Source organism: Parasteatoda tepidariorum, chromosome 4 (assembly GCF_982258835.1).
Source record: "Parasteatoda tepidariorum strain Cologne lab strain chromosome 4, Ptep-v5.0, whole genome shotgun sequence".
In the NCBI taxonomy this organism is placed as follows: Eukaryota; Metazoa; Arthropoda; class Arachnida; order Araneae; family Theridiidae; genus Parasteatoda; species Parasteatoda tepidariorum.
The window spans coordinates 13,667,663-13,692,101 of NC_141758.1; the positions used below are offsets into that span (position 1 = coordinate 13,667,663).

General features: G+C 32.2%; 1 protein-coding gene across 1 annotated transcript in view; it reads right to left on the reverse strand.

The window, feature by feature from the left end:
* LOC107437659 (putative inorganic phosphate cotransporter) overlaps nucleotides 1–6,272 on the reverse strand; it is a 32,684-nt gene extending 26,412 nt beyond the window's left edge. The window contains exon 1 of the mRNA XM_087160699.1: nucleotides 6,192–6,272. Coding sequence (XP_087016825.1) covers nucleotide 6,192 — 1 coding nt within the window. The 5' untranslated portion in view covers nucleotides 6,193–6,272. The remainder of the gene's footprint in view (nucleotides 1–6,191) is intronic.
* Between the last annotated feature and the right edge of the window lie 18,167 nt (nucleotides 6,273–24,439).

Consider the following 24,439-nt stretch of genomic DNA (forward strand, 5'->3'; position numbering starts at 1 on the left):
ACTTTTTGACATGTTGAGAAGTTTTAGGGGGCTTAAATTGAGTTATTTTTGCTATATTAGTATTGATAGGTTTAATGACATTTTGACTTAAATTAAAACCCAAATAATTGACCTCAGTTTTGACAAAGTTACATTTTTGAGGAGAAAAGGTCATATTATACTTAATAAAAATTTTTAAGACAGCAGTAATTTTATCTAACATCTCATCAAATGAGTTAGCACCTATTATTACATCATCCTGATAAGAATATATTCCCTCAATACCTATGTTTTTCAATTCATCTATTATTAAGTCCATTAAAGCTTGAAAAATACTAGCTGCTGTTTTCAGACCAAACACCAGGCGTTTGTAGGCAAACGTACCAAATGGTGTTGTGAATGTTAGTATGTCTTGTAGGTTTTCAGGTAGTGAAATTTGATGATAGGCTAGAGGCATGTCAAGAACACTATACATCTGATATTGTGAAATTTCATTAATTAAAACAGGTATTCGAGGTAAAGGATAAGTTGATGCCTCAACGATTGAATTAAGTAAGCGAAGGTCCATGGCAAGTCTAAATTTTAAAGGGGCATTTGGATTTTTAGGGTCTGGGCGCTTCTTTACTAAAATTAGAGGACAACTCCAATCGCTTATATTTCTTTTTATTATGCCAGCCTCTTGTAATTCCAACAATTCCTGTTTAACCTGGCCCTGTATGGCATAAGGGATTTGAAATGGTTGTGTTTTTATTGGATTATTAGACCTGAAAGAAATTTTAGGGATGACATGGTCAGTATGACCCAAGGTTTTAACCGATTTAGAAAAAGCAGTAGAGTGGGACATTAAAACAGTAAGTAATTTTTGTTTGTTATTAGGATTCAAATGAGAGAGATCAAAATCATTTTCAATAAGTTGTTCTTTTCTTAATGTTAAAATATCAGATGAAGGAGTAATTAAATTTACATAGTCAGTTAAATTTTCCTCAGTAAGTTCTTGAACATTTTGTTCAGAATGTTCCTCTAATTCAGGGTTAAACTGAATTTTTCCTATACAAGTATTTTTGTTTATATGCAAAGTGACATCAGAATTATTTTTAATTACTGTGGTAAAATTAGCACTATCAAAAGTGTGCAAAGAAGCAAAAATTTCAATTTCAGGTTTCTTAATTAGGGGTTCAAACAGAAAAATATCACCTTGTTTACAATTATCATTCTTAATAACAAGATTAATTTGAGTAGATTCATTGGGTTCCAATATTACTTTCTGACCAAGAAAACAATTACTTTCAAAATGCATAATATTATTACAATTAACAACATCTTTAGAAATTAAAGGTACCTTAAAATTTTGAAATTCAGCAACATTATCTGACGGACAAATTTTTACATTATTTTTACTCAAAAAATCATAACCAATTATTGCTTGAAAAGCATCGTGTTGAAAGTGTGATATATAAAATGGAGATTTGAAATTATTTTTCTCAATTTTAAATGAGATTTCTGAACAAAATAAAAAATTTAAATTGGAATTAATAGTCTTAATCTGCACATTAGAAGACAGAATTCTAGTTTTAGTATTACATTTTATGATATCATAAGTTGTTTTTGACATTAAGCAAATACTGGAACCACTATCGAGCAAGCATTTTACAACATTGTTACCAAATTTAACATGAATCAATGGAATATTATTATTATTAAAGGCATTATTTGAGTAAGCAATATTTAAATTATGTTCATCATTAGAAACATATGAAAACAGTTCATTTTTATGCATAACAGTATCATTGCTATTGATATGCATTGATTTGTTTACATTTGAATAAACAGTCTGACTATCAGACTTACTCAACATATTATCACATATATTATCATCATTACATTTGTTATTTGGTAGAGAAATACATTGTTGAGAGGAAACATGTCCACCACCATATTTCCTCACATTTAGTTTAACGATTTTGGTGTTGTTTCACCATTATTAAAATTTGGGGCATATTGATTAAATTGTGGAGGTCCAAAAGGATTTAAATTAGGTTGATAATTATCATGATTCTGAGGTATAAAATTTTGAGTAGGATTGAATTGACTAACATTGGGATTAAGATTAGAAAAACTAGTTTGATTGTGAAAACTTTGCCTCGGCATAAAATTTCTATCTCTGAAATTATTGTGAGAAGAAGAAAGTTGGGGCATAGATTGCATTTGGTCGTTAATAAATTTTCTACACATGTTTTGCTTATGACCAGGTTTCTTACAATAAAAACAAATTATCCTTTTGCCTTTAAATGTATTATTCATTCTGGCAAAATTTACAGTTTCAGAGCCTCCATGTTTAATTAGATCACGAAATTTTGTACACTCTGCCAGTGAGTGGGAATCATTGCAGTATGAGCAGTTTTGAAGCAAATTTATTTTATTATTAAGAGAGTCTATCTGATTTTGTATATGTACTAGATCTTTGTTAACAGGGACTGAACTTAAAATATTATGGGCCTCGGCTTGTAAAATAGTTTGCTGGGCAGTTGATATACTATGGGCTTTATCAATTAAATCTTTAAAGTTATCTGTCTTTTCAAGCATTAGTTTTTCTTTCAAATTCAGAGGCAAAGCATTTATGAGTTGTAGGGATTTTATTTGGTTTAGTGCTTTTGGATCCGTAACTGAATTATAAGTTTTAGCTACTAGGGTGTTTATTCTATGACCAAAATTTTTGATACTCTCGCCTGGCAATAACTGAATATTATTCAGAGTTAATAAATTAGTAGAGGGGCTATCATCATTTGAAAAGAAAGACTTAATTAGGATAATTGCTTCATCAAATTTTACATCTCTGAATTCGGGGGATGTTTGGAAGTATTGTCTAGCATTTCCTGTTAATTTAGATTTTAAAAACAGAAGAGCGATCTCATCTGACCAGCCATTAAGTTTTTTTAGATCACAGAGCTGTTCCAAAAACCACTCCGGAGACTCGTCTCCACTGTAATTTTGAATCGAAATATTGATCTTTTCAGCCATTTCGTAATTTTTGGCTCGTGTAATAATATTTGCAATTTCAATCATAAAACATTATAAAATGATCATCAATTAAATAAAATATAAAAAATGCATTTCCATTTCATAAACAAAAAAATCAGCACCATACGGCACCATTAATATGTTATATCGTTATGATTTTAACTATATATATTGAATGAAATAAATAAAAACATAAAAGAGTGATCGTAATAGTGAAATGTTGTTCAAATCATTTACCTGATCCTTCGTTCCAGAAGGATCTCCAGGATCGTGTGGTCTAATGGTGCTACTTGGATTTGAAACATTTAAGAGTTCTTTTAGGAAATTTTAAGGAACTTTATTTCTTCTTCTCATGACTAATTCTTAGATGCTGGTGGCTCCGGACAGGTGGTGTTAACACATACGGGATCTCGTGGGGAAAAACTCACAACTTAGACAAAAAGGATAATTTTCATTTTGAATGAAGATGGATTCCAGTTCATCAACAAATTATCTGAGTCGTGCCGCATGCACACTTGGACAGTAGAACATCAGGAACACGTGTCAAACTTCATTGTTTTATCTTAATGGAACGTGATAGTGTCTTGAAATTATTTTTGTTAAATTTTTGACTTAATGAAATGAATCTCCATAGTTATTTCTTGTAAAAAGGGATAAATGTTGAGCAGAAAGGCAAGAGCCTTGAACCTATCATAAAAATGAGAGCGATGCTTCTCTCTCACGGTGGCTTCCTCGACTCCCGCCAAGAAGGCACGCGGAAAAGCGATAAAAAACGATATACGGTTTGTAGCGTATCTACCACTACAAAATTACAACTACAATTCACTAGTATATAAGACATGTTAACTCGACTCTATGTTGGGGTACCTTTTCATAGATGAAGGTTGACATGGTCTGTAACTACTTTCCCCCACATTGGTGACCTTCGGACGTGATATGAACACGCTTACCTTGGCAGTAACGCCCACTTCGATGGATGATACACATTGAACAGTGACTTGCTACTTGTGACTGCGACATTATCCACCTCCTCGCACTGTTGCTACTCAGTCTCGTCTCGATCACGCACAACGTCGGCTTGCATACTTGTGATTACTCGACTGCTAACGGCAACACAGGAGCGACTACGACCGTGAAGTTAATACACCTCTCACATTCAGCACTAAAAAAATACGGTGATCTTAATACAGCTCTCCCGGCTTCGCACAAAACAGCAATGAATCAACTAGTGGCATTCATTCATCGAATTCTATCACAGCTATAATTCTGGTGGGGGAGTACTGTAGCGTATCTACCACTACAAAATTACAACTACAATTCACTAGTATATAAGACATGTTAACTCGACTCTATGTTGGGGTACCTTTTCATAGATGAAGGTTGACATGGTCTGTAACTACTTTCCCCCACAGGTTAAAGTTAGGGTAGGGTTAATCGATACGAAAAAAAGAGTCAAACAAGTTAAATGAAGTAAAAGGCTATTGCGGTTAAAAGAACGAAAACTGAAAAAACTATTGAGGAGTAGAAAAACAACGCACGTGTGATGTAGCAACATCACACCTATATAAAATTTTGCTAAAGTTGCGGCCCACCATTTGACTGGTGTTTTTAATTGCTGCCCCCGACACATGTAAGTTGAAAACCCCTGGTTTATAAACTGGGTAAGAAAAAAATAAGCGGAATCCGACCTATTTTATAATAGATTCTTTAGAATTTTATAGATTCTTTAGAATTATTTGGCTTTTTTTGTTTGCTTCAATACCTAGTTTGAATTAAAAATAATTCAAGCATATTTAAAACTAATGTGGATTAAATTCGTTAAAATTAAAGTGAAAGCAAAAATAACTCTACTCCAAACATTTCTTATTGATGCGAATACTTTGTATTATTTTCTTTGAAGGTTTAATATCCCTGAAAATGCCTTTTCCCTGTTTCTGCCGATAAGTTTTTCAAACACAAACGAACTTTGCAGAAACGTTATTAAATTATTTTTAATATTTTTTTTGAAAATCATAATCTTTGATTCTCTCCCTCTTATATGTTCATTTATTTATCTATAGTGGTAGTCAAATTAATTTTAAATTTTATTTGTAAATCCAAAATTAAATAGAAAGTATAAATTTTACTACCACTTCCACTACAAAAGGAAAGTTTTATGCATAATGCTTAAAACTGGACTAGGGCTCCCGTGGAAGTTAAAAATTTTAAGAAGTGGTAACAAAAATAAAACAAATACCGATGTTTAAATTTTTAGATAATTACCACTAAAATTTGTTTCCCAAAGAAAGTATACATGCACGAAAATCCGAGCTTTCAAAGCACCTAACGATAAAGTGATATATTAAAATAAGAAACATCTTCTAGCCTAAATTTACTACTATTACTAAAACCTTTCAAAGATAACGGGAACCCTGTAATCATATAATTGCCGAATTAGACAGGCCGACTTAACATTTATTTTTGGAGCTAACATAAGCACAGCGAATAAATATTTTCAAGTGGTAGTTTATTAATTGTAATTCTTGGTTTCATAAGTTCGATTTAGTAGATTTTAATCCACCACTATTTCTAAGCAATGCGTAGGCTTATATAATTCACCACTTTACAGTACTTATAACATGCATTACATTTTTAAAAGCAAGCGAATAATGTCAACTATTTGCAAAATTTACTTTGTAGTTATTTACCGCATGTTAAATTATTTTGGCGTGCCCGGAGCAGTTGGCATCTCTGTAATAACATAACTAATACTAACATAACGTTAACTTGCGAACTTGTTTGCTCCTATATTGCTTGATAGGTCAGCTCTGATAGTATAGGAGCCTTATTGCCGATAGAACTTTCAATGTAACGTAAGCAAACCGTAAATTTAACAACAACCATTATTTGAATGCAAAGTACCTCGACAATTACATTTGGATATTGAAAAACGTCATATGGACGTCAATCCAGCGACATTTAATGACTAGTTCTCATTTATTAAGATTTTAATCTTGGTTGTTGTTGGCCCCAATTATAATACAATATTTCTTTTAAAATTTGTTACCTGCATTAAAACAATGTCAAGAATAGTTTCATTTAAAAAAATTCCTCAATGGGGAGCAGGTCGTTAAGCGCCGCTGAATTGTAAAATCACCTCCTATTCAACAAAACGTTAAGAACATAGACATAAAACAAAGACATTAAATTCTTACTGTTTATTTTGTTCCTTCAACTCCGGCTTTCCAGTGAAAAAGAAAGAAGCATTCAAATTCATTGAAAATCGAAACGATTGCATATATGAATATCAGATAACTGACAAATTCAAAGATAAGAACATTCATTGTCATTAGTGACAAATAAAATTATCTTATGAATAACAATAGAAGTACAAGACCAGAGAGAATGAATTTAATTAAATAAACTGTGTTTGAAATTATAGATTAGATCGCATATTCATGCATATATTATCAATACGAATGACTTCAAATACTTTAGAATGATCTCTTATGTTTCGAAATATATACAAACGACTAATTGTTGTGCTATAGAAAAATCAGCACAAGCGAAAAAACAAATTCAAAATTGAGATTACTTGTATAATGAGGTATTTATTGCAAAAGATTTGTTTTTCAAAATTAAATTTTGTTTTATAAGTTTTCTGAAATTTTATTTTAGCTCTCATAGCATCAGTAATCGAATGAAAATATATAGTTAAAACACATTGTTCTTATTTGCATTACAGATAAAGTCAAATTAATATAGACAAATTTTAAAAAAATTGAGTTATAATTAAAAGCAAAAATTTTTTATATCTATCTATTAAATATGTTGTATGATGGAATTATTTAGTACATTTTATAACTACATTTAAAAGTGCTTTAATTTTTTAACTATTATTTTCTTAATAATTTGATGTTCCATAATTTATTAAATATCCAAACAAATCGCTGTTTGGACCAAAAGCTTCAGTCAAGACAAATATTTTTATGGCAACTATAAAAAAGAATATTTTTTGTTTTTCTTATCAGTTCGAAAAGAACGAAAAAAAATTTTTTTAGGCCATAAACATAATTATCTTTTGCATTTTTCGCGCTAATAGGAAAATGGCTTTCTTCATTTAAAATTTTTTTTATCAGGTTTGGTGGTTTTCTGTACGCAAATGTAACCCCAAATTGACTTATAAAATAGAAGTTTCAGCTTTATGAAAATAGGAAAAGTATGGATATTTTTAACCGATAATAATAATATTTATATCCAAACAATAATTCATATATTTTTTTTTCAATATTTCGCTTGTTAATATGAACTTCTTTAAGCAAAATGCGACTGAAAAAAAACCTAAAATTAATTTTTGTTCAATAGTATATCGAACAAATTATGAAAAAAATTATGGATTTAAAAAAGTTTCATAAGCTTATAAAAGTTTCGAAATTATATCTGACAGCTGTTCATAGTTTATAATAGTTATTTTTTAAAAATCATACCTTAGCTTATTTTATTCGTTTTTAGCTTATGCATACATCAAGAAAACATTCATAACATTAAAGATTTCATTCTACACATTAGATAGTTTCAAAATAATTAATAATTCTTTAAAAAAAAACATAATTCACTTTATTTTAAAAATTTTCAGCTTATTCATAAAACAAGAAAATATTCAATCTTTCATTCTACACATTACACAGTTTCAAAATGATTAGTAATACCTTTTTTTTTTTTTTTGAAAACCGTAATTCAGTTTTATTTAAATCCATTTTCCGCTTGAGTATGCACCATTAAAATCCTCATAATACATTAATAATAAATCCTCATATTACATTTTGCTCATTAAATAGTTTCAATAAAATTAGTTTTCTCTTTTTTTTTCTCCCTCTTTTTTTTTCTTTTGTTTTGTTAGTATATTCACAACTGCTAATGAACTTTTTTTTATAACACTGGGAATTCCGCCAAAAGAAGGTCAATCATTTAAGGTTCTATGAACGAAAAAAAAATGGATATAATTTATAGTCATGAATATAAGTCGCTGTAAATGTAAATCGGTAAATTTGCTTCATATTTAATATGAGGTTTATCTATGGTTAAAATCGCAGTGAGTTCACTACATAAAATCATAAAAATTTGTAAGAAAAATAATAAAAAAATCTCATTAGCTTTTTAGTACTAATGTTAATCTTGAATTTAAATATGTAAAGAGAAGTTCTTCTAAAAATGAGTACTTAAGGACTATTCCGTCGACTATTTCCGCCAACATTACGCCGAAGTCATTTTGGCAGCTTTAAAATTTATTATAATATATTAATTGGTTTTACAGACATTGATAAATTACAAATATGACTTATTGCATGCAAAAAGGAGATAACATTTAAATTTGAATTATTTCCAAACTTATTTTCAGATTTGGCATAAATGGTATGTGGAATAATGCGTAAGTACCGAAAAGTGCAATAAAGAATTGGTTACATGCATATATGGCAGTACTTTTACTTTCGTTACTTGTATCGCCGGTACAAGTAAAAAGTACGTATTTTTACTTGTAATTCGGTACTTTTTAAATTTAGTACTTTTACTTCTTACATGCACTTCTATTTATTGAAAACTAATAAAGGGAGTTTAGATACCCTATTATTTTCAGAAATGTAATAAATAAAAAATTGATATTATTTGAAACTGGTTAGTTTAATTTAGGAAATTATCGCAATAAAACTGCTTTTAAACTTGAAAAAAGACATCAAATACTATATCAACACTCGTTTGAACCAAATTTAAATATTATTTGCTAATGATTCTCAACACTTTTATTAGTTTATACTTAAAATAATTTGTTGAAAATATTTTAAGTATAACTAATAAAAGTATTGAGAGTAGTAGGTATAAGTATTGAGAAAGTAGTGAGTGTACTTGAGAGTACTGCACTTTTTACCCTCTTCGGCTTCGTGAACAATTCATGAAGGAAAACGGGGCCAGTTGAAAACCCCATATATAGCGGTGAAGAAAATAAACTAGTAAAGCTCACGTGAGGCATTGCGACAACATCTTATTTAGTATTTTTTATGGTCAATCTTACAATGTCAGAACTGGCAATGGCCTGTATATAGATTGCCCGATCCTTTTTAAAGCTATTTGTTCTGCAACTTTTGAAACTATTACGACAACCGTCAGACTATTGATGACTCTTGCGAATAATTTTTTACTGTGTATGTGAACTAAAGCAGTATTTTATTAAACAAATTTTATAACAAAAGATATTAGAGCTTTAGAGCATAAGCGTTCATCCATTTGACAATATACACTGAGTGGCCAAATTATTATGACCACCCCTTCAGTACGCTGTTGGGCCACCTTTTGCGCGTATTACTGCCTTAATTCGTCTGGGCATGGATTCTATGAGATGTTGGTAGGTGGTAGAAGGTATGCCAGATCATGCTCGCTGAACTGCACTTGCCAATTGCTGCGAATTTGATGGTACTGGATCCATCTGTCTGAGCGCCCGTTCAATTTCATCCCACAAATTCTCAATTGGATTGAGATCTGGGGATTGTGCTGGCCAACGAAGCAAGTTAAATTTTCCGTCATACTCTTCTAACCATCTGAAGACAATGCCAACTTTATGACAAGGAGCGTTGTCCTGCTGGAAGTATCCATCCCCGCCAGAGTACACCATTGACATAAACGGATGTACTTTATCTGCGATGATACTTAAATACTCTTGGGCATTAAGGCGTTGTGGTACAGGAATTAAAGGACCCATACAATACCAAGAGAACATTCCCCATACCATAATGCTGGCACCACCAGCTTGAAGTGTCGTGGCAATGCAGTTGGGGTCCATGCTTTCGTGCTGTTTTCTCCATATTCTCATCCTGCCATCTGCGCGATGCATTTGAAATCGTGATTTTTCGGACCACATGACCCTTTTTTAGTCATCTACTGTCCAATGTTTGTGCTCCTTTGCAAATTGGAGACGTCTGTGCTTATTTAAAGCAGACAGTAGAGGCTTACGAACAGGTCGTCTGCTTCCATACCCTATACGGCGCAATGTGCGTCGAACAGTCCGATCAGAGATGTTCACAGTTGCTCCTTGATTAAGATCACTTGCAATTTGTCGCACCGTTGCTCTCCTGTTGCGCTGCATAACCATGGCCAGCCTTCTCTCTGATCGAGCATTCAGTACCCTGTGACGACCACAAGTCTGACGTTGAAACCCGGTTTTTTGCTTGATTGTCCATTCTTTGTACACATTAACAACTGCTGCTCTAGAACACTTCACAAGTGCAGCCGTTTTGCCGATACTTGTTCCGACACATCTCGCACCCATAATCATTCCACGCTGAAAATTCAGTTAAATCACTTTTCTTGCCCATATCTGAGTAAGCAACACAGTATAACTGATGACTCACTTGTCCAGCATTCCCGTGTTATAGTTACCTTGCCCTCTAGTGGCAGCGCTGTGACGCAATAACTCATTTGCATAAAACGCTAAGGTGGTCATAATAATTTGGCCACTTAATGTATGTATCTGTTTAAATTACATGCTTTTAGGAGTGCACAAAGTTCTTTATTTATTATAATATAAATACAGTTCGTTGTTGCCACTAGAAAATATATTTATTGTTTATATTTAGTCTCTGTATATCTATTGAACAGTTTGGGCATTCTTCCTTGGTGACAAGGGGTAGCTCAACCCCTCTCAAGAATCTTAATTTTTGCCCACTACCCACACAAATTAACATACACAGATAAACGCAACAATTTATGCATGGTTAGCGAGTAATATTTATGGGTCGTTGTCATGGATCTAATATAATGTCATAGTGTGATGAGCAACCCAGAATACGAGTGGTTTTAAAAGGGACTCCGGTGTCATCACTCTAACAGAGATACTGACGACTGAGCAATTAATTATTGATTAATTATAATTATTTCATTATGCATATAATCTCACCGGTCAAAAAATTAGCAACCCTCCTCATGGTTTTTGGTAGGTAGTCCGATTAGACCACTATGAAGGTAAACAAGTTTACGAACGAAGCATTTAATACAAAATCTAGTAAAAGTTCGAGAGTGGTTGCAAATATATATCGCAAATAAGTGGTTGCAAATATATATACCCCAGCGCACAAGTATCGATAAATCGTTACGTTTCGTTAGATAACGTAGTGGTCAAGCAACATGCTCAGCTGCGTGAACACTTCTTGAATGTAATCAAAGGCTAGTAGTTTTAAGCGGAAATTGTGCGTAAATATGGGTAAGTGTAAGGTTGTGACAGAGAGGCTAAAAGGGGCGATAGTGTTTGGCGTGCCTCGTGGTTATACAGAGAATGAAGTTGCCAGATTTGTTGGTATTTCGATGCGGACTGTTCAACGTGTCTACAAACAATGGTGTAATACACGTGGTCACGAAAGACAACGTCAGAATTGTGGTCGGAAACGTGTTTCACGACTTGTCAATGAAAATCGCTTACAGACCCGACAGGAATTGCTTCAAAATGAAGGTCCATTCCAACCTGTTAGTGAGAGAACATTACGACAAGAGTTTCATGCAATTAACATTTTTATTCCAACACCTCGTAAGAGGTCATTGTTTACACAGGCACATAACGCTGCGCGACTTCAGTATGCTAGAGGTAACCAAACGTGGACAGTTGTTGACTAGCGGAATCTAATATGGTCTGACGAATCACGTTTTTGCCCTTATTCAAATGCCGCGTGTCGTCGAGTGCCCCAAAGACCAGATGAAGTATTTTATCCTGACTGTCTGCAAGGTCAGGTTCAAGTCAGAGACATATTTGTCATGATTGGGGGTGTTTTTTTATCATTGATTGGCCCCCCTCACTGGGGTGGCCCCTAACATGAACCAACATGTTTATTTGAACATTCTGGATGATCAGGTGTTACATTTCAGTCAACATCCTCATGAAGAGTATGCTGTCGATACCCTTATTTTTCAAAATGACAGCAGTAAAATTCATGGGATTGGAAGAATATGTGACTGGTTTTATGAACACTCAATTACATCTTCACTGGCCTGCAAAATCTCCGGACTTGAACCCCATGGAAAATTTGTGGGACGTGTTGAACTAAGGGGTAAAACACCAAAATCAGCATCCTCTCAATTTGGTGGAATTGTAAGATCGATTTTTCAGCAAGTGGCTCACACTGGAGATATTGTACCTGCAAAAGCTTGTGAACTCTATATAAGGGCTTTCACCCATGCCCTATTACCCCTTAACACGTTGTATGCTACGCTAATTGTACATAGCTTTCCCGTCTGAAACAAAAGCAAACCGGTAAATAAAAACAAACTAAATTTTCATATTTTAGACAGATTTTGATAGTTTTTTAAAAGGTTTAGCATGACATTTCTTCTTTTCTTCTCTTTATTTAACTAAAACTGGGTGCCTGGGCCGCGCAGCGGCCCCTAACCCATTCATCATGAAGTATTTACAAGTTGAATTAAAAAACATTTTGAATTATGCAGCATTTAGGTAGCATTACAGAAGATCAAGCATATTTGCTTGATAAATTAAACATGATTTGATATTTAATATAAGTCATGATTTATGCAATAATCAGAAATTTTCGTGAATATAAAAAGCACAATTGATATTTAAGCATTAATTGGTATTAAATTCGATGCAATCATAGGTTGTGATTAAAATATGAATTAAATTAATATATAAACAATTACAATTGATATTTTAGCATTGAATGGAATTTAAATTTGATGCATTCATAAGTTGTGATAAATTAAGAGTAAAATTAGAATATATGCAAATGCGATTGACAATTTAGCATTGAATAAAGTTAGAATTGTGTAATTTTAAGTTGTAAAACAAATATAACATGATATATGAAAAATTTACAGAAGTTTTGTTTAATATTGGTGTCGTCATCTATCGGATACAGTTTGCAATTTAATTGAGCTGTTTTACTTTTTTCATTGAAGAAGAGTTTGATAATCTACATATTACTTTAATGCAAGAGTTCAGAATGAATAGTCCGGAATTGGGCATGACTATGACATTATGGAGCATTATCTCTAATGATTCTTTGCAGTAATTGGAGTACCTCTTCATTCTTTATGAGTTCTTGCAGTTCTTTTATTATTATGACAAGTCTGCGAGCCATACCGGCTGTTGTTGTGGAAATCGGACGAGAGCCCTTCCTAGTGGGACGGGCTATGCACCCATTGTAGTTTGCGGTGTGGGATTCACTACAATTGCAACATTTTGGTGGAGTGTGTCTGTCCTTTCTGCATTCATGGGAGCGATGATTGCCAGCGCATTTCACACATCTTGAGGCAGCGTTGCATGATCTTAGAGTGTGGTGGAATGCTTGACAATTAAAACATTGAATTGGTTCACGACCCCCTCTAAATCTCTCTATTCTGACTGGAATACTTTGAATAGTGGTGATGGAGTTAATTTGATGATTTTGCACTGTATTTTTAAGAATTATGAGAAAAAGTGGGAGGAGCCTATAGGCCTCGCCCACTTTTCTCTTAAACTGTATGACTTTATGAGTTGTAATGCCTGTTTTTGCCAGTTGATGGGAGATCTCATCTGTTTTGTATTCTGTTGATAGTCCACGGAGTAATACTTTAATATGTATGGTTGGATGTGCTTGTGCAGAGGTTATGGGTGTGTCTGTTTTTTCATTGGGAACTTCCATGGGTGGAGCTATGTCGGAGTTGACTATTGTTTCAGATAGTAGCAAGGAGGTGGCGGCATCTATTGGTGAAGAAGAGGTGCTTTCTGTAATCATGATTTGTGTATCCTCAATATTTTTGGCTTTGTTTTGCTTTTTCTTCTTCCTTTTTCGCTTTTTTGTAGGAGGCTCTGCATTATTTTTAGCTGTATTTTCTGTATCGGTTGTCATTTCGCTTTTCTGTTCTAAATTTTGGCCTGCATCTTGAGTTTCCATAAGTTGAGTTTTGAGTTGCGAGCAATCCTGGAGCTCTTTCGCTGTTGTTTCAATTTCTTCGTTGGTCATCCTTATCATTTCCATCCATTCTTCATATAACTTTCGTTCACCTGGACTCATGCTTTCCACATTTACCGTTGGTTCTCGTGAAGTCTTTTCGGTTTGGCATTTTCCGCCACGTGGATGATTTTGATATGTAGCCATATTGCGTGATTTGAATTCTGTGGATTCCTCATCCGTCGTAGAGTCACTGAGGTTTTGACGCCCGGTAGGCGTGCTTGTCTTTCCACCACGTCCGCAACGTCGAAGACTCATTTTGCAGTACTTTAAAAATTGAATTGAATAAACTTAAACTTAATTTTTGTACTTTACTTTAAACTACGAGCTTCAAACTTTGCCACGTCCAGACATAATTTCGAAAGAATTATTAAGAACTACTCACCAAAAGGATTAAACATCAATAACTCAAAACATCAAAATTTTTTCCTCGTCAGGAACATCAAATGGGCTGACCGGAATCGTCAAGGATCATATTTCAAGTATCTACATCACAGATTGAACATCGCATTACATCAGCATGACATTTCTGAAAAAGTGGTGAATAATATAAACCTACGAATTGTTTAGAAATAGTGGTGGATAAAATCTACTAAATTGAATATAGTAAAGTAAGAATCACAATAAATAAACTACCACTTGAAAATATTTATTCGTTGCCCGGGGCAAGTTGGCATCTCTGTGTATATAAATAAAACTATTTTAGTATTTTAGTGTGTTCTATATTGCATTAATTTCTTCAAACCATTTTAATAATTATAATAATATAAAAAAATTAAAAATTTACTCGAATTATGTGTTTCTAATAATCTTGGCATCGCCGGTCACTGGTGACCTAATGGCATTCAACGTGTTAAGCCGATTTTGACAGAAATATCATTTTTCTATTTTTTCTTATGTGAAACTATACTACGAACTTTTATCTCTCTAAAGTCATTTTCATTTTGTTTGTCAATCGAACAGAAGTTTTGATAATTTAAAAGAAATCATATAATTCGATATTATAATAATGATTATGGGGTCTCTTATGTACTATTTCTCGAAACAGATTTTTCGGTTATTTTCCTGCATTATAAATGCAATATCTCAAAATATTTTCATATTACTTGAAATTTTGCATGACTGTTAAAATTAAATAAGCATGGTTTCCAACACTCTGAACTTTTTGTAAAAAATTATTCAAGTGGTAGCTAAGTTCCTGTAATGCAATTATTTTTTTTATTCCTTTTAACTTATTTTCCACACCACTACATACAAAAGATTTAAAAATTGATATGGACCCCACTTTTATCCAGTTCTTGCGTAAAATCCAAATAGTATTATAGAAACTACAAGATCAAATTCATGAAATAGAACACTGGTGCATTAAATGCAAAACATAAATCCTAATCATGCAAGAAAGAAGACTGAAAAAATTACCACAATGCAAACCAAAGCTGTTCATCATCCATATTCCAATAAACAAAAAAGCAAACTACCTCTGCCTTATAATAAACAGCAAGCTCACCTGGAATGACCATACCAAAAATATAATAGATGAAGCAAACGCAGCAACAACTATAATACAACCACTCATCTATAATCAGAATACCTCATTAAAGCTAAGAGAACTACTATATACATCAATGATCAGACCAATTCCCACATATGCCTCACCAGTCTGGACAACCATATCGGGACATCTCATGAAAAAACTCAACAAATGTCAGAACAAAATACTTAGAAAAATCACTCGTGACAAATGATTCATCAGAAATTCAAATATCCACAAAGACCTCAACATTCCGACCTTATCAGAATATATATACAAATTAAATGTAGATTTCTATGACAAGGCCACAAAAGGCAACGCAGTTAACTTCAATGAGATATTCAACTATGAAAACCATAAAAAGATCTAAAATTAAGACCAATAGCTGCTCACTTAACATCCGACGCCTCATATCACAATCATCAAAATAAATAACTAATCACAGATCTACTCATTGCATCAGATTCAACAACAATACTGACAACTTGTGCAAGCTTTTCCCCACGTTGACCATCAATCTACATTCAAAGCTACACATAGTTTAAAGCAAGCCTGCTTCTTATAATTTCCATTATTATTTACTCAAGCAAGGTGCTTGAATCCCAATAAAAGCCGCCACATAAACTGCTAACCTTAAAATTCTACCACAAATATAAAAAGAAACATTATGGATGCGATAGGGGCCGCTGCGCGTGCCTGGTCCCCAGAATTAATTTCTAGAAAGGACACGAAATTTGACACAATGTAAATATTAAGTATCGTAAGAAAGGCAACATTATTACTGTTGCCTCGCGGTGACACGTTTAACGTTTCAACAAAACCTTTCAACAAAAACAATTTGAAGTGTATCTGATAGTGTTATTAAATAAGTAAAAAATAAATAAAATTTCTACCACTTTTTGCATTTTAGTTGCCTGTAACGTCGCTGCATATCTTTTGTAAGGAACACGACTTCACCCTGATAAATGGTACCTATCAATTAATAATATCTGTTAGTTATGGAAAAAAGAAATATCGATTATTTTTTTTCCATTACAAACTAACACAATTTATAGCATCATAAACGTAATTGTATTATCTCCTTCTTCGTACCACTTTCTACGTAGCAGAGAAGTGGGAACTCTTAGTAGGCACACAAATTAAATTTTAAAAAATTCTGGATAGAAATATATCATTAAATTACATAAAAACTGTATCTTGTTGTCTGAAACCGATTGCGAAGTTGAAATCAGCGACGACAAAATATCCAATTCTTAGGTCAACAACCTTTAGAAAAAAAAACATTGTAATTCTTCATAGCGTGTATAAATGCACCTTTTTCCATATCTGAAAATGATACGTGTTACAGAACATTCAGATAGACCTAATTATCTACATTTGTGTTTATAATTGAACCTTATTAAAATTGTTGAGAAGCCTGTTCAAGAGCGATACGAAAACAAATTTTCAGATCTAAAAGAAGAATACTTATCAACTTATCTTCCGAACTAAAAAAAAGAAAATCCCTTTTATTAGCAGTGACTATCACTTCAACCCGTTTCGTCCCGGAATTATAAATTTAAATGATACAAAAAGTGGTTTTATGGAAAAAGTGGTATAATGTATTATCGAAATTAATTGTTTTTTCTACTGTTAGGGCATTCAAAAAGTCTTTGATAGATCAAAAAGTACTTTCTCCTTATAATTCTAGATCTAATCAGAAATATCTAAATCTTTCTGGTATCTGAGAATCTTTTAATTCAGCCAGATAAATGAAAATGCTGAAAAAAGTTTCCCACCACAATGAATGTCTTTGAAAAAAGGAACTGTCCTAAATATATGACGCTGGGCGTTAACCGGTTAAAAATATAAATAAACGTTTTCTAACCATTTTCCTTTATATCATATTCAGTATCCACCAGCCAGATACATTTATTTAATTTACACTTTAGGATAATGAATGAGACAAATTAGTTAACTAAATTAAATTTTATATTAAAAATATTTTATTTTCCGAAACGGTAGATTTTAAAATTTGAATGACCTCATTTCTACCTGAACATTTGTCCCGTAAAAAGATGCAGTATTTTTTTATTTATTTAAAATTACATTTCGTAAAATGATTTAATGATTCATATACCTTAATATTCTAAATTATTTGAAATGTTTTCACAAAAACTATTATTAATTATTTTTTAATCCTACTTTTTGAATAGAATAATCTTTGGATAAACGAATTTTATAACTGTGTGTAAAATGTTTCGATGAGCTTCAAAATTCGTCGCTATATTGCGAAACACGCAAAAATTAAAATTAAGAGAACTAAACTTTTGATCGCTCTCCTGACAATACTACGGGAATTGGACAAAATTCGAATTTGACAAAAAAGGACCCCAATATAAAATGCGCGGTTATATGACTTATAATATTTCCTAAAATATTGTCTGCTGCACTAATTAATGAGTGCAATTAATCAATGCAAATTTAAGTTTTGGGCCTTGAATTATTCAGATCGATTCTGAAGTCTAATTCTGATCATTACTTCATATGTTATTCAGAGTTTCTAATTTTTTCCAACAAAAAGAAAATACAAACAAAATAAAGTTAAAACTAAACTCTTTATACACTGAATGCTAATCATGAGCCCGTTATAAATCATTATTTATAACAAAAGGTTTTTTTTAAAAAATAGTATGCATTTCCAGGTTTGCCACGGGTGACTAAACTAGCAAAAAGTGATGACGATTAAAGTTGAGAATTTTAATAAAAGAGTAGGAGTAAGGGAGCATATTTTTTAAGATTACCTGAAATTCCAACTTGCTCAGCTCTGTAAAAAAAATACTTTCTAATAATATCAAAATTGAAGTTATTTTTAGTTAAATTTTTACTTTTATTTATTTTTTTTGTAATTTGTCTCATGGGGACACTTTTAAAGAGTCTGCTTTATTATCGTAATTCTACAATGTAGAAGAATCTTCATTCTGCATGAGGAATCTTCATGCTTTACTCTTCAATTCGCTACGAATTTATTAGAATTTTGCAGAAAGCGGGGTAGTTTTTATTTCTAGTTTACTATTGAAAGTGGATTCCGAGAAAGATTTTACTTAAATTTGCAACAAGAACAATTTGAAATGTATCTCATAGTGTTATTTAATAAATAATAAATAAATAAAATTTCTACAACTTTTTACATTTTAATTGCCTGTGGCGTCGCTGCATATTTTTTGGGAGAAACACGACGTGATAAATAGTACCTATGAATAAATAATATCTGTTTGTTATGGAAAAAAGTAATATCGATTGTTTTTTCCATTACAACTTAACATAATTTAGCTCAACGTAAACGTAATTGTATTATCTCCTTCCACTTTCTACGTAGCAGAGAAGTGGGGACTCTCAGTAGGCACACAAATTAAATTTTAAAAAATTCTGGATGGAAATGTATACTTAATTTACATTTAAACTGTATCTTGTAGAGTGAAACCGATTGCGAATTTGAAATCTGCGACGAAAAAGTACCCAAATTTTAGGTCAAAAACCTTCAGAAAAAAAACAAACATTGTAATAGCGTGAATAAATGCGCCTTTTGCATATCTGAAAATGATACATGTTTTTTCGCGAGTAAAACTTTTAGACAGACCTAATTATTTATATTTGAGTTTATAATTTAAGCACTTTTTAATTGAAGTCTGTTCGAGAGCAATGCGAGAACAGAAGAAATTTTCAGATAAAAAAAAAGAATACTTATCAACCATTCTGCTGAACTCACAAAAAACCCTTTTCATCATTAATTACTATCATAATTTTACAAAAATTTTAAAAAAAATTTAACTTTTTCTAACTAATTCAATGAGTTAGACAATATTCAGAAATGTTTATTATTTTTTTTTTATTTTCAGTATCCACCAGCCAAATGTATTGCTGACAGATACCTTTATTTAAAGACGAAAAAAATACAAGTAGGAAATATGTGTTCTAACAAAAATAAAGTTTATTTTAAATATATTTTATTTTCTAAAACGGTAGTTTCAAAAATTTAAAGTACTGCATTTCTATCTCAACATTTCTACTTCATTTCTATCTTCAATTTAAAAATATTCAGGATAGAAATATATAATTTAATTGTATAAAAACTGTATCTTGTAGAGTTAAACCAATTGGGAATTTGAAATCAGCGACGAAAAAATATTCAAATTTCCGGTCAAAAGTCTAATGCATTAGAAAATGAATATAATTTTTTTTAATTCATTGTAGCTTGAATAAATATGCATTTATGAATAGCGTGAATAAAAATGCATTTATAGCTTTTGCATATCTGAAAATTAAACGTGTTTTCTCGCGCACTTTATTTCAGTGTCTCACAGTTCATCGTGGCATATATTGCTTTAATAGTGATAGTTGTAATAATTTGCCGTCGACCAAAACCAGGTCATCAATTCTCTATGAGCATTCATTGAGGTGAGTCAAAAGAAAAAGTGGGTTTGTGTGCCGATAAAAAATATAGTGGGTTTGAGAAGTAATAATAGTTGTTCGAAAATACCTATAAAACCATTGTAGGTCGAGAACTAATCAAAAAATTTTTTGGTTTCAAAATCTGAAAAGAATTATAGAATGTTTATGTTTGAGTATAAAAAGACAGCACAAACCAAAGTATAACGGTCACTAGTACCTATAAAATTATAGTTCAACGAAAGAGGATAGATTTGAAAACAAATAAAATTATTCGCGATTACAACGCACGATTACGCAATCTACCACGATTTCCCGACAAGACCAGTTCTATATCTTTAGCCTGCTCACCTCTTTTCAGTTGTACAGGAATGTGATACGATATTATCCCCTTTCTTATTTAACTGTCAAAAATGTTTTTTTAAATTTTCAATTCTATGTTCAATGAAGTTTTCAGTTCCACATAGTTTCCTAAGTTTTTAATCTAATTGAAAATCAAGACAGAGACTAACGTACTTCCTTCTCCTATGACTCTCCACAAGCTAATGGTGAAAGCATGCGAAGTGTTTTCATAGGAGACAAGAGACTTATACTCTAACACGTCGCCTTTAGCCCATTTCGATCTCCAATAGAAGATTCAGGTAACTATAAAGTTTTAGCGGGTTCAAGTACTGATCAAATGTTAGCGGGAGCGAGCAACGGTGAAAAAATAATAGTAGGTCCAAGTGTGTGGTCTCCAAAACTGATCAAATGATACTGGTTTCACACGCATTTCACACTGGTTTTTTCTCAAACAGATAGTGGATAGTATAAACAGAGAGTGAGTTCTTCTACTTCTAAGGCTCTACAACGTTGATAATGGTTCGGTTGCCGACGTTAAATCAGATAGTTTCACTTTTCCTCCAGAACAGCAAATTCCAGCTGTTTCATTTTTAAATTTAAGAGCACTACAGAACATACATAATTGATTCGTCTTTTCGATGATGACGCTTGAGTGAAGACTATAGTTGGGTCGGATCATAGTGAAATGCACAAAGATTAAAATTAGAGCATTGGCAGCGTCTCGCATTGATTGATTTTCATTCTAGCTTCCCGTTATTACGATGTTTCAGACAAAAGGGTTTGAGCAGTGTGTTGTAGATTTGTTACCAGTTTTCTTTCCCGTTGCTCTGATGTTTCTAACGAACAGGCTCGAGTTTAAAACCTGCCAACTCTCCCGGATTTAGCGGGAGATTTTATTTTCATATTTAAAGTGGTAGTAAATATATACTATTTTTTTTTTTTTAAATTTAATTTTTAAATGATTTTGATCGCCACTATTCATACAAAAATTAAGCTTATATATTAATATGCGTAACTATCATGTTTGGCAACCTAATTTTTTTCAAATAAAACGTATTTGCTTGCTTAAAATTGAAGTTTTAGTTCCATTTTAATACCACAGGGAAAAATGATAATGGAAGGGATTAAAAGTTGGCAGGTCTGCGAGTAGTGTTTCTGAAACACGGGTAGTTCTCTTTTTGAGTGATTGATCATCACCTCCTACACCAGAAAGCCTCAACACGGTTTCTTATAAGTAGTCTGCGCAGATTATTTAAAAAGTGAATCCCTTGTGCGCATAAACTCAAATTTTATTTTACAAGTAATTGAGAGAAATTTATCTTATATATTTGAGAATTGAATCTGTCGTGGTTGACAAGTAAATAAAGCAAACCAATTATACTCATAAATTTAACAAATTTCTAGACATATATTTTCTACCACTTTCTAATTTTAAATAGATTTCATATTGAATGATTTTTTCACCAATTGGTTTACCTTCATAGTGGTCTGATCGGACTACCTACAAAAAACCGTGTGGAGGCTTGATCGACTAAGAGCGTTTCGTTTAGGTGGCATAATTTTGCATATATTCTCTCTCACAAACAAAAGGAAGTGTAAAAGTTGACAGTGGTCGCAAATTTGCTGAACCGAAAATTCACATATTTAGTTTAAATAATAAAAAAAGCGATAAAAATGAAATAAATTAAATAAAAAATATGAAAATGATAAAATTTAAAACAAAATTTTATATATATATATATAAAAACTTTATTAATTTCTTAATCATTTTCTATTTTTTTGAAAAATGGCTCTTCTTATTCAAATGAAGTATCTTTATTAAGTAGTGTGGTATTTCTTTTCCAAGTATGGCAGCCTTTGCATTCAAAGGTTTCGCTTTTGAACAGTAAATTATCTACCACTCTAAATTTCAAATATACACAGTTCAATTCTAAGGTAAGTAGGAATTTTATTTACTTTTCAAACCAAGCTGCATACAATTACTATTACACATTTCACTAATAATGTTTGAATATAATGTTTCTTTTTTCACTGTTCAAGGTTGCAAATAGTGATTAATGTATCTACCTCCAATTACGTCTGTGAATAAGTACCAACGTATATTTTCAAATCATGCCTGTGTATAATTACCATATTTAAATTGATTGAAATACAAAATATTTTTAATTTATCAAGCAAAGAGCTTGACTTTTAGAAATGGCTACCATAATGTTGCTTAAATCAAAATGTTTTTAAATCAATGTATATAATATTATTTCATGATGTGTAGGATAGGGGCCACTGCGCGGCCCAGGTCATCACCTCCTACACCAGAAAGCCTCCACACGGTTTCTTATAAGTAGTCTGCGCAGATTATTTAAAAAGTGAACCAGTTGTGCGCATGAAACCAAATTCTATTTTAAAAGTGGCTGAGCGAAGTTTATCATGTATGTTTGAGAATTGAATCTGTAGTGGTTGACAAGTAAATAAGACAAACCAATTATATTCAAAAATTAAACAAATTTTTAGACATATATTTGCTACCACTTTCTTATTTTTACTAGATTTTCCATTAAAGGGCTCTTTCGTAAACTGGTTTACCTACGTAGTGGTCTGATAGGACTACTTATAAAAAACCGTGTGGAGGCTTTCAGTTGTAGGAGACGTTGCCCAGGTGCCCAGTTTTTGTAAAATAAGGAAAGAATTTTATTTACAGCCACCACGTAGACTGCTGACCTTAAAATTCCTACCACAATTATCAAAACAAACATAATAGATGGGATAGGGGCCTCTGCGCAACTGAGGTGCCGAGCTCAAAGATCGAAAGAAGAATATTTTATTTACAATAGACAAACACATTGCTAAATTAAATATCAAATTCTGTGAAAAGCCACCTCTTGCTCTACAGCAAATTTCAATCAAGTATTTCTATATGAAACTTTAACTGAAGACAAGAACATCAGACCAATAGTAGCATACTATTGCAGTGATGGATCATATTCCCGACATCAATAGCAGATACATAACCTCATTTTTATCATATCAGCTTAGCTAAAATTCATACTCTTACAATATAGTCTTATCACCCTACTGCATATAATTACACAGTCAGAACCTCAATGATCCACATGAATACTTCATTTGCATCCCACAGCCTCATTAACCCTTTCGCGCCGACTGTCACAAATATGTGACAGCATAAAACCGTATCAATCAGGGTAAAAAGATAAAACTGGTAATCAAAGTAGTTCTTTAGCAGTTTATTTGTGGGCGGAGTTATAATTCTTTGATTTATTTAATTCACCATTATTTTGTTCAAAATAAAACTATTTAGTTATACTTTGAACTAACATTGATAATATATAGGATTGAACTAACAATAATTAAAGTAAAAGCAAAGTAAGTCTGTCAAATTAGAAAATACTGCATGTAAGTTACCGTTTTTTATTTAATTGCAACTTGATTCTGATTTTGTACGAATGCTTTTCTGAATCACCCGTCCCCAAGGGGTTAAAACACCACATGATTCAAGTTAAAGATGAATGGGAAAAAGGCCTCAGGTGCCCAGATGTTTTATACAGTTTAAGAATTTTATTTACGACGGTTTTTATTGGCGACGGTTTGAGAAACATCTAATTTTGAAAACACTCTCGTTTGTCTTGTAAACTTTTCGTCGATGCATCCGATTTTCCACAGTAAAAACACAACAGATCTTTCTGTTTTTTAAGTAGTGGCTTTTGACATTTCCTTTCCATACTTCTAGATTATCCCTACATTTTTTCTCCTTATTTAAACTATTTTTCTGAAATTAAGCTAAATGGGTACAGACATTATTTTATTTCATTGTTTCAATACATTAAATTTCTTTGCATCTGTTAATATATCATTCTGTACTCCTCAGTTTATTTTAATGTATAATAACTGAGTAATCGTATTTGTGTTTAGTCCCTAAACCAAGCAAATGTCATGAAAGTACTTCACTTTGTCCATATCACGAGAATATTTTACGTCCTAAACGCTGTGAGTGTGTAAGGAATATAACGCAATGACACTAAAAATAAATTTAAAAAAATCAGTTTAAGTGGTTACCGGTCAATAACTGACCGGTCAATGACTTTTGAACTCGTGAATTTGCTTTCGTGTTTTTGTTACTTCGTGGCTTTGTCTGGTCACCAAAATTTAACCCTTTGCAATTCCAAGT